Here is an 11,874-nt window from a genome sequence, read left to right on the forward strand (position 1 = left end):
ACTTTTTTATTAAAAAAGTGTAGCATTAAACTATATATTTCACCAAAATAAAGTATTTCACTCACCTCAACAACTCGAATGTAATGCACAAATGCTTGCGGAAATATGTGTAATCCAACATGTGTATAACATTATGAGATCCATCGGCATCCTTTTCGCGCAATTCATCTAAAATATTCAATTCTACCACAGCCTGATTGAGGAAACGTCGCTTATTGCGTATAATCTTAATGGCCACATATGTATTGGTTTTGTGATCCATGGCGCGTATAACTTGACCAAAACTACCCTTACCGATCACTTCGAGTATTTCATAGCGGAAGGCAATGTGATCGTGTATGATCTTTGTAAATGAGCGAATATCGTTTTGTCAAAAAATGCTTATATTTTCTTGTTGTTTTATACTCACAATTTTATAATTTCCATTGTCATCATCGAAGCCTAAATTGGCTGTACCATTCGTTGTAGATTTATTGTAATTTTTAGTGGCATTATGTCCGAAATACCAAACCTCTTTATACACCTTCAGTTCTTCTTGTTCCACATCTGTCAAATATTTGCGGTAATTCATGAGGAGATCTGGAGGTTTGGAAAAGGTTAAAATTAAAGACTATAAGAAATAAATTTTTTATTTAATTTATTCCGAACTTAATCGTTACTAAAGAATATAATTTAATTGTCTTGAAAATTACATAATTAATCTGCAAATAATTAATCATAAAATTACGTAATTAATCTTTCAATGATTAATCACACAATTTTAGAATTATGTTTGACTAAAGATCATTCTTTGAAAGTCATAAATATTTTTAAGCCTAAATAAACTGCAAATGATTAATCTTAACTATAATTCAATACTTAATAATTAATCGTAAAATTACAGAATTATTTGTGACTAAAGATTATTATTTGCAAATCATGCCAATTTTTTTGATAATTAAATTACAAATGATTAATCACATTTTAAAATCAAGTTTTATTGATTAATCAAAAACTCAACATTTGATCTAATAATCAGAACTAAAATCACGCGGTTCCAGAAAAATAACTTTATTTTCCATTAAAATTGCATTAACACAAACGACTCACATACATGGTTAATGGTGTATCGCAGCAAATGAAATAAAAATTAAAATAAATTTAGCATTAATTAAAAATGCATGCTTTGCAGTTTACACTTTGCACGCACGCACATTAACATATTTACATATGCATTGCATTCATTTAAAATATCTGCTCACGCATTCTGTGAATGCTTTCAACTCAACTTCAATGCGTGTAAGCGCCCTTTGTATTGCATTCCTTCCTCTTTGCTTTGAGTTCTGCTGTCCTTCAAAGTCGCACTCACACAAAACACACACACATACAATTTCCATGCATCAGCTCACAACATGCCTGCAGTTTAGCACCTCGCCTCCTCCCGCTCTGTGCATTTTTAAATACGGCGAGTAAAAAATAATAAAAACACAAATTTTCAATTTATTTTTACACCGTTAATCCATTTGTACACGGATGAGTATGAATAAAACAAATCCATGTACAGCCGTGTGCCCTGTGTGTCAATGGGGAATTCACTCACATAATATTCCATATTAGAGAGTAGAAAGTTGAACACAGTTGAGCACAGAGATATGAAAAAAAAATGGTTAAACCATATAACACACACACTCTCCTCGGCTGCCACTCAATGCTCATGGCTGTGTCGGGCAATCAAAACATTTTGAAAAGTGGTTTAATTAATATTTTATGTTTTATTTATTTTAAGCAACAACAAAATACCACGTGCCTGATGGCTGACCTTGGGCAAATTTTAATACATATATATACAGACACAAGTTTAAATATATAACTTTATAGCAGAAAAACAGTTTTTCTCTAAATTTCCAGAAAACCTAATAAAGTATTGATTTTCAAGGGGTGTTTCGAGATTTTAGAATATTCCGGCGATTTTTTACTTATGTATAATCTGAGTATTAATTAATGGCCACATTATCTGGAACTGGCACTAAAAAATAAAATATATGTTATATGTATATGTATAGATGGATTTATTGCACAAATGTTAGATGCTTGAAATTTATACTCGAAAAATAATCCATTGCTTTGGAGGTCTTTAAAAACTTCGAAATTGCATAACTTCAATACTTTTGGTTCCTCTTTGACAGCTATAAGGCAAGTCAATTGATTTCAAAACCTCTTTCAGAAATGCCTTTATTTCCAAACTGAAGCTTTAAAGTTTAAGCAATTTTTTCCTTGAATTGTATTTTCCAACTTTGGGAAGGATGACCTTTCAGAAAGCATATTTTTGGATAAAAAACTCATAACATTCGAATAAGAAAAAAATGTTCCACTTTCTCTATGAATGTCCAGCCCTATCGCAGATCCGACACAGAACACTTGGAAGCCATGAAACAACAAACCTTGAATGATGTCTACAAAAAGCATATCCGACATTAGTATCTCCATCGAAACCACAAAATTGTGTGAACGAATAGGTGAAACGTGATAGCAAATAATAAAAAGGTCTACTACTAGTGGAAAAAAATGGCACTGCTAGTGCTAATTGAGCTCGAAATATTATAGAGCTGCACTCCTACATACCTACCTTCCTACCTACCATAATATTATATTCAACGGAGGCCTTCAGACTCACGCAAATGAATTAACTATCTTAGACTAGAAACTAAGTCTCAGCATGGAGTCTTTAGTTTCAATCGAACTTTTGAGTTGCAAAATGAACCGAAAAATATTCTTAGTTACGTATAGAATTTCTAGGGGTACCTTACTCTTGTAAAACTCAAACCTTTGAGAGTCAAACTTCGACTGGAATCTTTTCATTTTCCTTGCAGGAAGGATCTGGATGGCATACAGTGAAATAAATTGGAGCTCATCAGTAATAGTGCCTTTATTTGAACCTTAAATTCGAGTTTAAAAATTTAAGTATATAAAACTCGCTGAAGCTTCTCATTTCATAAAATTATAGTTTATAAAACCTCACCAAATGTTTCTATTTGAGTGTTTAAGAAAACTGAGTTTCACATTTGGAGCCATAAACTCGTGTTTATGACTTAACCTTTATAAAAATTGTCCTCTGAGTATTTAGGAAACACTGAGTTTCACTTTTGTTAATCATAAACTCTGAGTTTCTCATTCTTGAACTCTCAACTCGAGTTTGGGGATTTGTGTTTATACCAGTTTAATGATTTACGGATACAAAACTAGCTAAAGATTCTTATTTGAGTGTTAAGCAACTCTGAATTTGAAATATGTGGACCATAACTCGAGTTTATGAATTTCCCTATATAAAAATTTACTTTTAAGTATTTAAGAAACACTGAGTTTTACATTTTTGAATCATAATCTCTGAATTTCAGATTTTTGAATGCCAAACTCGAGTTTAAGGCTTTTCCCTTATAAAACTTCACTAAAAGTTCTCACTTGAGTGTTTAAGTAACTTAAGTTTCGCATTTTTGCACCATAAACTCGGGTTTAAGGATTTGAGTTTAACGTTTTTTAACAATTTTGAAAAAAATCTTTAAGTTTGGGATTTCATCACACTCTTTCTCACAGGGTGAGCAGGAGAAAATATATATGAACTTACAACCGAGCTCTGTAGTTATTTAATTTATTTTCACTTGCGCTTTTCACGCTTACATTTGCGCTTCGAAACGATTTTCTTTATTTCGCAGGCTTTTTGCACTTGGCTTTCAATTTCCATTTCTCTGGCCGCACTTGCATCCTTGACCTTAATATAAATTATTTAAAATTTAATTAGCAACAACGACGTGAAGCAGTCTAAGCAGTCTTGTGGACACCAACACACATACATAAGTATACATAGAGACGCATACAAACATACAAAGTGTATATAGCCGCACTTCAAACCGCACGCTCCTGTGGTGAGGGGTCCGTGGCTGCAGCGAATGACAGTGATGCGTAAAATTCAGCAAACTAGCAAAAAATTAAAGCGCTGAAAGGTTTTTACACACACACACAAAGAAGGGTCAGACGCTGTCGACATTGACGGCGAGAGCAAACGTTAAGCGCTGTCAACGGAGCGCCCACTGTGTGAGGGTGTAGATATTGAAATTGCGAAGCAAATAAGCGCCAAGCGTGTATAGACTCAGTGCCCAGCGCAAATACGGTTAGCTGAACTTGAATAAATACCGTTAATACAAAGCAAATACAACCAACAGGCGCAGTTGAAGGACGAACTGTGGCACAGAAGACTGATACACACACAGACAAACATTTACACACACACACACATTCAAAGACCGCATTGTAGAAGCTTAATTTAGGTTTGTGGTTTTTGTTGTTATTTTCTTGTTTCTGCTTTTTACCCACCTGACGGCGACATCGGCGTATTGCATTTGATATTGTCGCTGCTGCCGCTGCCGCTGCTGCTGTTCGACTTGGTCGATGAGCCGCGCTCGCCGCCGCTGGTCGTGCTGTTGCCGTGCGAGGAGATCGTTGTCGACGATACTGGCGAGCCAATGTTGTTGTTGTGATTACTTAAATTATTGTGACCGTTACTGTTGTTGGTGTTACCGCTGCTGTGATGGCTAGTCGCATCAGTTGTCTGTAGCTGTTGTTGTTTTTGTTGCGCTTTATTATTGGTATTACTGCTGCTATTGTTACTCTTATTGGTACTGCTGTTATTGTTGTTGTTATTGCCTGTAGTCGGGCTGCGCTGATGATGTCCATTGTGATGGCTATGGCTGTGACTGTTGTTCACATGGTTGTTGTGCACGTCTAGGCAACGGCTGGAGCGCGATGAGCCGCGCGTTGTGCCATTGCCACCCACTGTTATGCCACCAACGCCCCCGTTGCACACATTGGGCAGATCGAGGCGTGAATTCGAGATACGATTGTCGCGATCGACAACAGCGCTGACGCGCCGCAATTTATCGTTGTCTATTTGAATCTGTAAATGCAGAGTGAAAGAAAGATATATGAAATATATGAGAAATATTAATAGCGGAAAAATTTTCCGTAGCCTACTTTTAGGCATTTGCTAATTAATTTATTAAAATGTATTCTTCACATTAAGACATATGTATTAGGTCTTATGTATCTTAAGGTTGGTACGCAGCTCTCAAGTAATTGCTCAAGAAAAAAACTACATTATTTCTCAAGTAATTTTGACAGCTGGTTACGCATTGTGAATGATCCACATTAGAAGAGCAAGAGAAAATAAACAAAGTAAACAAACTTTGTGCGTATGTATGTATGTATGTATGTGTATGGTAAAACAAATATTTTCATTGAGATTTAAGGAATGTTGTTGATGATTGGTTGGTTTTATACAACATTTCAAAATGGAATATACTTTATAATAATGATTTCAACTAATTTAGGATGAATTTGACGATTACTTCGAATTTCCCTCAAGAAACAATTGTTGATTTGATGTTTCTTCGCAAAACCAGGTTTGCCATATTCACATTTTATTGAAAAAAAGTATTAAAAATTAGTACTAGATTTCTTGAGAGCTGCGTACTAGCACAAGTAAGTTTATCGCAGGAACGTTTCTGGACCGTTTCTTAAGCGTTTTTTTTATATGAAGTTTTTACGTTTCTTGAGAGCTGCGTACTAAGCTTTAGACAATTTTACCATCATAAATATTGTTTCCAATTTTTTGGTTTTATATATTTAATTTATTTTAGCATTAAAAAAGAATAATTTGAAATTTGCTTAGGTATTGGCCCCACATAATTTTATTGCAATAACTATTTTTTAGCGTCGTAAACTTTTTGTGGCGAAAAATTCCTTAACTTATTTTAAGCTAATAGAAAAATTGTTTCTGAAAAATTTTTAATCAGTATTTTGGGGTTGCCACCATTTTATGTTGAAAAAATTGTATTTATTTGTAATGTTAAATACAAAAATAGTTGAAAAAAACATATATTTTTGCTAAATAATTTTTTTGGAACAAATAATTTGTAACGTTGCCACCTTACGATTGTGATTAATTCTTAAATCTATTATAATAAAATAAAAAAAATCTATTATAAAAATTTGCTTATATTAGCAGTAATAAAATAAATTTTGTAAAATTGTGCCACTCATTAAGTTGAAAAAAAATTATTTTATTTTACTATTAATGAAAAATTGTTTTCGGATTGCTGTTACATTATTTTGTTGCAATAAATAATTTTTAGAGTTGCCACCTTAAAATTATAAAAAATCGCTAAATTATTATTAAGTATTTAAAACCCTTTTGAAATGTTGGGCATTGCTGCAACATATTTTTTTTTTTCAAAAAATAATGTTTCGCGTTTTTGTATTATCGTGTTATAAAAATACTTATTTTTTATGTTTAAATTAATTATTTACATTAACATTTAGAAAAAAACTAATTGGAAAAGTATATTCTAATATTTTCGAAACAGCTGTCTTCGTTTTTTTATCATAATTTAATTTTAATAAATCGAAAATAGACTCCTTTTCAACATTTTTTTTTTGCATTTGATAATTCTTCTCTACATATTTTGTGTTCCCTTCCCATTTTCTAATAATTTTTGGGTTTCATTATATATTTCTACTCACCGGCATTTCGCAACGATCCAACATTTTCCAATATTCTCGCGTTGAGAATTTATTTAGTATCCTTGACGGATGTTGAGTTTTAAGTTCAGTTCAAGAATGTTCCAATAAATTTACCGGACACGCGTACATTTGCGATTTGTATTAACGGAGAGCTGAAAAGAAGAAAGTAAAAATTAATTTCAGCGTGAAATTTTTAAAGAAATGTACAAGAAAATATAATAGCTGAAAATAAGATAAGATAAAAATGACCTAACCTATAATTGTTTAGAAGAGTTCAGGAACACTTAAATGTGATATTTCAGTAGATATGCTTGGGACTTTCTAAGAGCCTAATAAACTATTGCACCGAAAGAAGAATTTATAAATAAAGATGTACAAGTGGATAGGCTCAAGATTTTATCAGAGCTTAGGAAGCTCATAGAGCTATGAAAGCTCTAATAGCTTGGACCTATAACAGAGTTTGAGAGTATATGATGTAAAAATGGATATGTTCGAGATATACCTAGAGTTTTGCAAGCTCATTAAGCTCTTTGTGAAGTTTTTCCAATATTAGATAGGTTTTTCACAAAAAAAAACAGAAAAAAGTCATAATCAATTTTTTCACAAAAAAATCAATATTAATTTTTAAATATCGAAAATATATTCCCAAATAAACAGAATTCGAAAACAGTTCTTTTCTTCCTAAGTTCATTAAAAACCGAATTTTTATGAACAAAATAAAAAAAAAATGTTAGAGTAAAGCTTACTAGTTAAGCAAAGCCTTCCATAATTGTAGCTTTTAACCCCTAAAAGGATATAAAAAATACTTCCATGTACTGAAAAATATATTTAAGCAAATACTACTGACAGCTGGTTGATAAAAATAACAATAAGACAGGCAAAAAACAACAAAAAGTTTAATCGAGCTTGAAAAAGCTTTCGGAATTTTACGATTATACTCATCCTACTTGGCGTTTTCACTGCAAAAATGTCAAGTTAATAAGAAATCTTTAGTTTATAGCATTCAATTTAAGAAGATAAAAACAGAAATGTTCACAAATAGCACAAACAACAATAAGTGCTGCGCTTTAAATGTCATTTGACGTGGCGTGCTAAAAGCTTCGCTGCTTTTGTCGTTGTTTTTGTCTGCACACTCTTATTGCAAATGCATTTGTGAATGTACCTTTTGACTTCCCTCGGCACACCAGCAACAACAACAACTGTCAAAGAAGGTGGCGCAGTCTGCCTGCCAGCTTGACTGACTGGCTGTCTGTGCGCTCTAATCGTGCTGCGCATGCGCATTAGCGCACATAAACCGCAACTCGTTGGCTTTTCATTGCTGTTGCATACAAAAACACACACAAAACGCCAAAGAGACGCGGTCGTCATTGTCATAATAATGAAATGTTTTGTATTTAAGTCCGCTTTTGTGGAAGTGTGTGTGTGAGTTTGTGTAAAACGCATTAAATGCAGCGCGCGGTGTGCAATTGCGCTGCACTGAGTGGCACATAAAACATCAGCAGCTCATCGAAGCTGACTGCCACTTCCACTGACTCGCTGACTGGCTGACTAACTCGTTAAGTTTAATGTGCGCGTTCGGTTCGGCGGTAAATGGCTGCAGGTACTCGTGTCGTTAGGCTTTTTGTGGCTGATAGCGCGCTTGAATGGCGGCTTCAATGAGTGATTTCGCGTTAAGCGTCACGTAGTCTGCTATTTACAGCTGACAGCTGTTTGCGTTTTGTTGTTGCAGCAACTGCTGTTGCATATAACCAGCGATTATTGCCTGCTACTTCTTGCGCTTATTATATTTTGTTGTATTTTTTGTTTTTGTTCTTTTGCATTTTGTTGTGCAATCATTCTTCCTGCCTATGTGCTGCTGCACCCTAATTGCCCGTTGTCTTCAGTTTACTACCACTTGTTACTCGTGAGTGCACAAATTGGCTTGCAAGGAGATGGCAATTTTCTTTATTATTGAAATATGTCAATAAATATGAGGATTCTTAAATTTTTAATAAGTTTATGAAGGGTTTCATCGTCGAGTAGTCAGCGAGTAATAATCTGGAGCCCTTCTACGTTTATATTAGAAATTTTATTTGTTTGCAGAGGCTTTCATCTTTTCAAGCCAGTTTCTATTTGGAGAGAATATTTTCAGCTGCTTCGGGTGGCCTCAGTAACTCCATTTTAGGTATTTTCATATGCGAACTTTTGAATGGCGGTTACTGTATAGTACATCGGTTCAACATAAAAAACGGTTAAAATGTAAATATTACTTTATTTCTTTTTTAATTTTTTCTTAATAATTTTATACGAAGTGATTATTATTATAAATTTTTGTTTTATTTCACATTTTTTTAAGTTTTTATTTAAGTTTTATTGTTCTAATTTTTTTTAATTATTTATATATGTAAAAATTTTTTTATGAATTTTTTTAATTATTTAAAATTTTTTGTTAATTTTTTTTTTAATTTCCTAATATTATTTTTAATTTTTTTAGTTTTTAACTTTTTAAATTCCTTTATTTTTTTTAATTTTAATATTTTTTCTTGTTATAAATAGAATTTTTGTTTGCCAATTCATAATAATTGATTTCAATATTCTTGTATGTTTCTTAGGCACTTAAATTAATTTAAATAAGTTTTTTCACAACAATACCAAATTCATGAAACTCGCCGAATAAAGCAAACTGATATTAGAAAAATCAATACCAAATTGTTGTTTTTTTTTAATTTTTATTAATTATTTTCTTTAATTTTTCATTAAATTTTATTATTTTTTTTAAATGTAAAATTTTCCATTTTTTTTCTTAAAATTTTATTAAGTAAATTATATTTTTAATTTTTTATTAATTTTATAAATTTTTCTTAAGTTTTATCTTTGTAAAATTTTCTATATTATTTTCCTTTAAATTTTAATTAAAGTATTTTTTTTTTATATTTTTTATTAAGGCATTTTAATTTATTATTAATTATTTTCTTAATTTTTAATAATTTTGTAAATTTTTCTTATTATTTTTTTTTTTAATTGTGAAAATTCTTAATTTATTTCATTATCCATTTTTGCTTCTGAATTACTACAATTAATCATAAACATATTTTGTGACATTTGCTTTCAACACGCTTCCAAATTCATAACAATCAATGAATAAACCAAATTATTTCATTGAAAAAAATTCAAAACAAACCGCTTAAAAAATCGTTTGCGCGCGCTCATTAATTATTTCCTCTACCTTTTTGCTGCTTAACAACAACATACATATAAATTAATTTCAAAAACAAGAAAAAAACATGCCGACGTCAACGCCGCCGCCAATCAAATCATGCAATGCGCACGCAAGCATTTGTCTTCGGCAGTAGCTTTGCTACCTCGCCCCCCTCCCAACAACTCCCACATACGAATGCATTGACGCGCGACCGGCTGAAGGGTTAACCTCATCGGCTGCCATTTCATTGCATTAAACATTGCTAGCTGTCATGTACGAGCGTATTAAGCAGCAATTGTTGTTGTTGTTATTTCATTGTATTAACTGCAATTTGTGACAAGTTGACGTGCAGCCGAGGCAAAAACACCAAAAAAAATAGCAGCCTGACTGGCGAAACAGCCAAATATTTTCCGACAAAATATAGCTTCATGCGCGCTTTTAAAGCAAAACAACAACATCAGTGACAACAAAAAGTAGAAAAAAATAAACGCAGCCCCTGAAAGCCAGACGAAAAGCTTGAAAAAAATATTCACAATTTTTCCACGCTTGGTTTGGCAGCGGCGCACACTTTTCTATTTAAGATAGTTATATTGTTGTTGCTGTAGTTGTTTGTCGAGTCGGAAATTGTGGTAAAAACTTTTGACATTTAAGTTTTGTACGGAGAGTGCGTGATTTGCATGGGTGCTGTGGCCATTAGAGGAGGGGGGCTCGCTTAAATAAGTAGCTTTATTGGTTGTCTTTTGTATTTGTAATTGTTGTCGTTAGCTGATTTTGTGGTTTGGTAATTGCATTCGAGTTAGTTTGCGGTTATTTAGTTAGACATTTATTACCCCGTTTTGACTTGAAATTTGTATTTGTGTGTATATACATACATATGTATGTATGTATATGAGTATTCAATTCATAAAGCAAAGTTTTAACGAATTGAGATAAGGTTCGCGATTGACAGCTGTCTACGTAATTGATAAAGAAGGCTAAAATTTTTTTTTTTACATCGAATATCATACCCTATCTATCCTTTCTATGATGTGAGTTTCATTAGGCTTTCTTAGGTTTTTGAAGTGAAGTACACTCCGGATGGAATCAGTTTTTTATAATTTTCATGCTCCATTAAAGAATAGCAAGGTTTAGTTGTTGGGATTCATGCTATAAAGGAGTTCAGGCGTAGCTCTGGACCACTAACAGCCTATAAAATACACCTTCTTTGGGGGCGCTAGAAAATACTCCTCCACTGCTACAGTGATTCTGGTTTTCTCGATAGATGTAAAATAATAAAAAAAAAATGTTTCCAGAAGATATTGTCCCAATAATGACCTACGTGTCGAAAAAAAATAAAAAGCTGGCGGCATTTTGAAAAAAATTGCATCCAAAACTTTGGCCATTTTTGATCTAACAAGTTGCTAGAATCATTTGTTTCAAGATAAATTGATGGAACTGATTGAACTAAACTACTAGACTTAGAAGGCTGTAACTTTCTTAGAAGGCTAACCATTCTGAATATCGATTGAAAATTTTAGTATATTATTTTTAAGGGTTTATTCTATCAAAATATGAAAAAAAAGTCGATTTATTTTTAAAATGAAACAGTACCCTCAAAACATGGGAACATTGTGAAAATCGGACTAAGATGACCAACAGTAGAAGTTTGAAATTTTTCAGCTATCTAAACATTGGCGGCCAGTAAGAAACTAATATAAATCCTCAAAAGGGGGGTCTTTCATACATCATTGGGCGTGTTTTTTACGTGGCAAGTTCCAAATGTAACGAAAAATCCAAGAGCTATAACCTTCGATAGAGGCCTCACATCGCTTTACACGCCATTTATATAAAATTTCGGGTATGTTTGTTAATAAGACACCCTCTGATAGAAGCGAAACTCTGATTTAAGCCTTCGCACATAACTTCGGAAAGCGCTAGTAAATCACTAAGTCGGACCACCTTTTGGGTATTATTCCGCATAGTTTTTGCTGGAAGTGAAACTCTGAGTTAAGCTTGCCTATATAATGTCGCGTAGTATTTGGGTATTATTTGCTATTCGTTGGAAAGACAAAACGCAAATGCCCAAATAGAACCTTTGCTGTATATGATTTCGCATAGTTTTTGCTTTCGTAACAGTACAAACTACTAAATATGTAGAAGCAAGG

General features: G+C 32.7%; 1 protein-coding gene across 2 annotated transcripts in view; it reads right to left on the reverse strand.

The window, feature by feature from the left end:
- LOC105232405 (dual specificity tyrosine-phosphorylation-regulated kinase 2) overlaps positions 1-11,874 on the reverse strand; it is a 162,349-nt gene that overhangs the window by 34,828 nt on the left and 115,647 nt on the right. For both annotated transcript variants that reach the window (XM_049446875.1, XM_049446874.1), the window contains exons 4-7: positions 6,553-6,704; positions 4,348-4,927; positions 410-579; positions 66-343 (exon numbers count right to left, since the gene is read on the reverse strand). In XM_049446875.1, the coding sequence (XP_049302832.1) occupies positions 66-343; positions 410-579; positions 4,348-4,927; positions 6,553-6,576 (1,052 nt within the window). In that variant the 5' untranslated portion in view covers positions 6,577-6,704. The remainder of the gene's footprint in view (positions 1-65; positions 344-409; positions 580-4,347; positions 4,928-6,552; positions 6,705-11,874) is intronic.

This window comes from Bactrocera dorsalis, chromosome 1, assembly GCF_023373825.1.
Source record: "Bactrocera dorsalis isolate Fly_Bdor chromosome 1, ASM2337382v1, whole genome shotgun sequence".
Taxonomy (NCBI): Eukaryota; Metazoa; Arthropoda; class Insecta; order Diptera; family Tephritidae; genus Bactrocera; species Bactrocera dorsalis.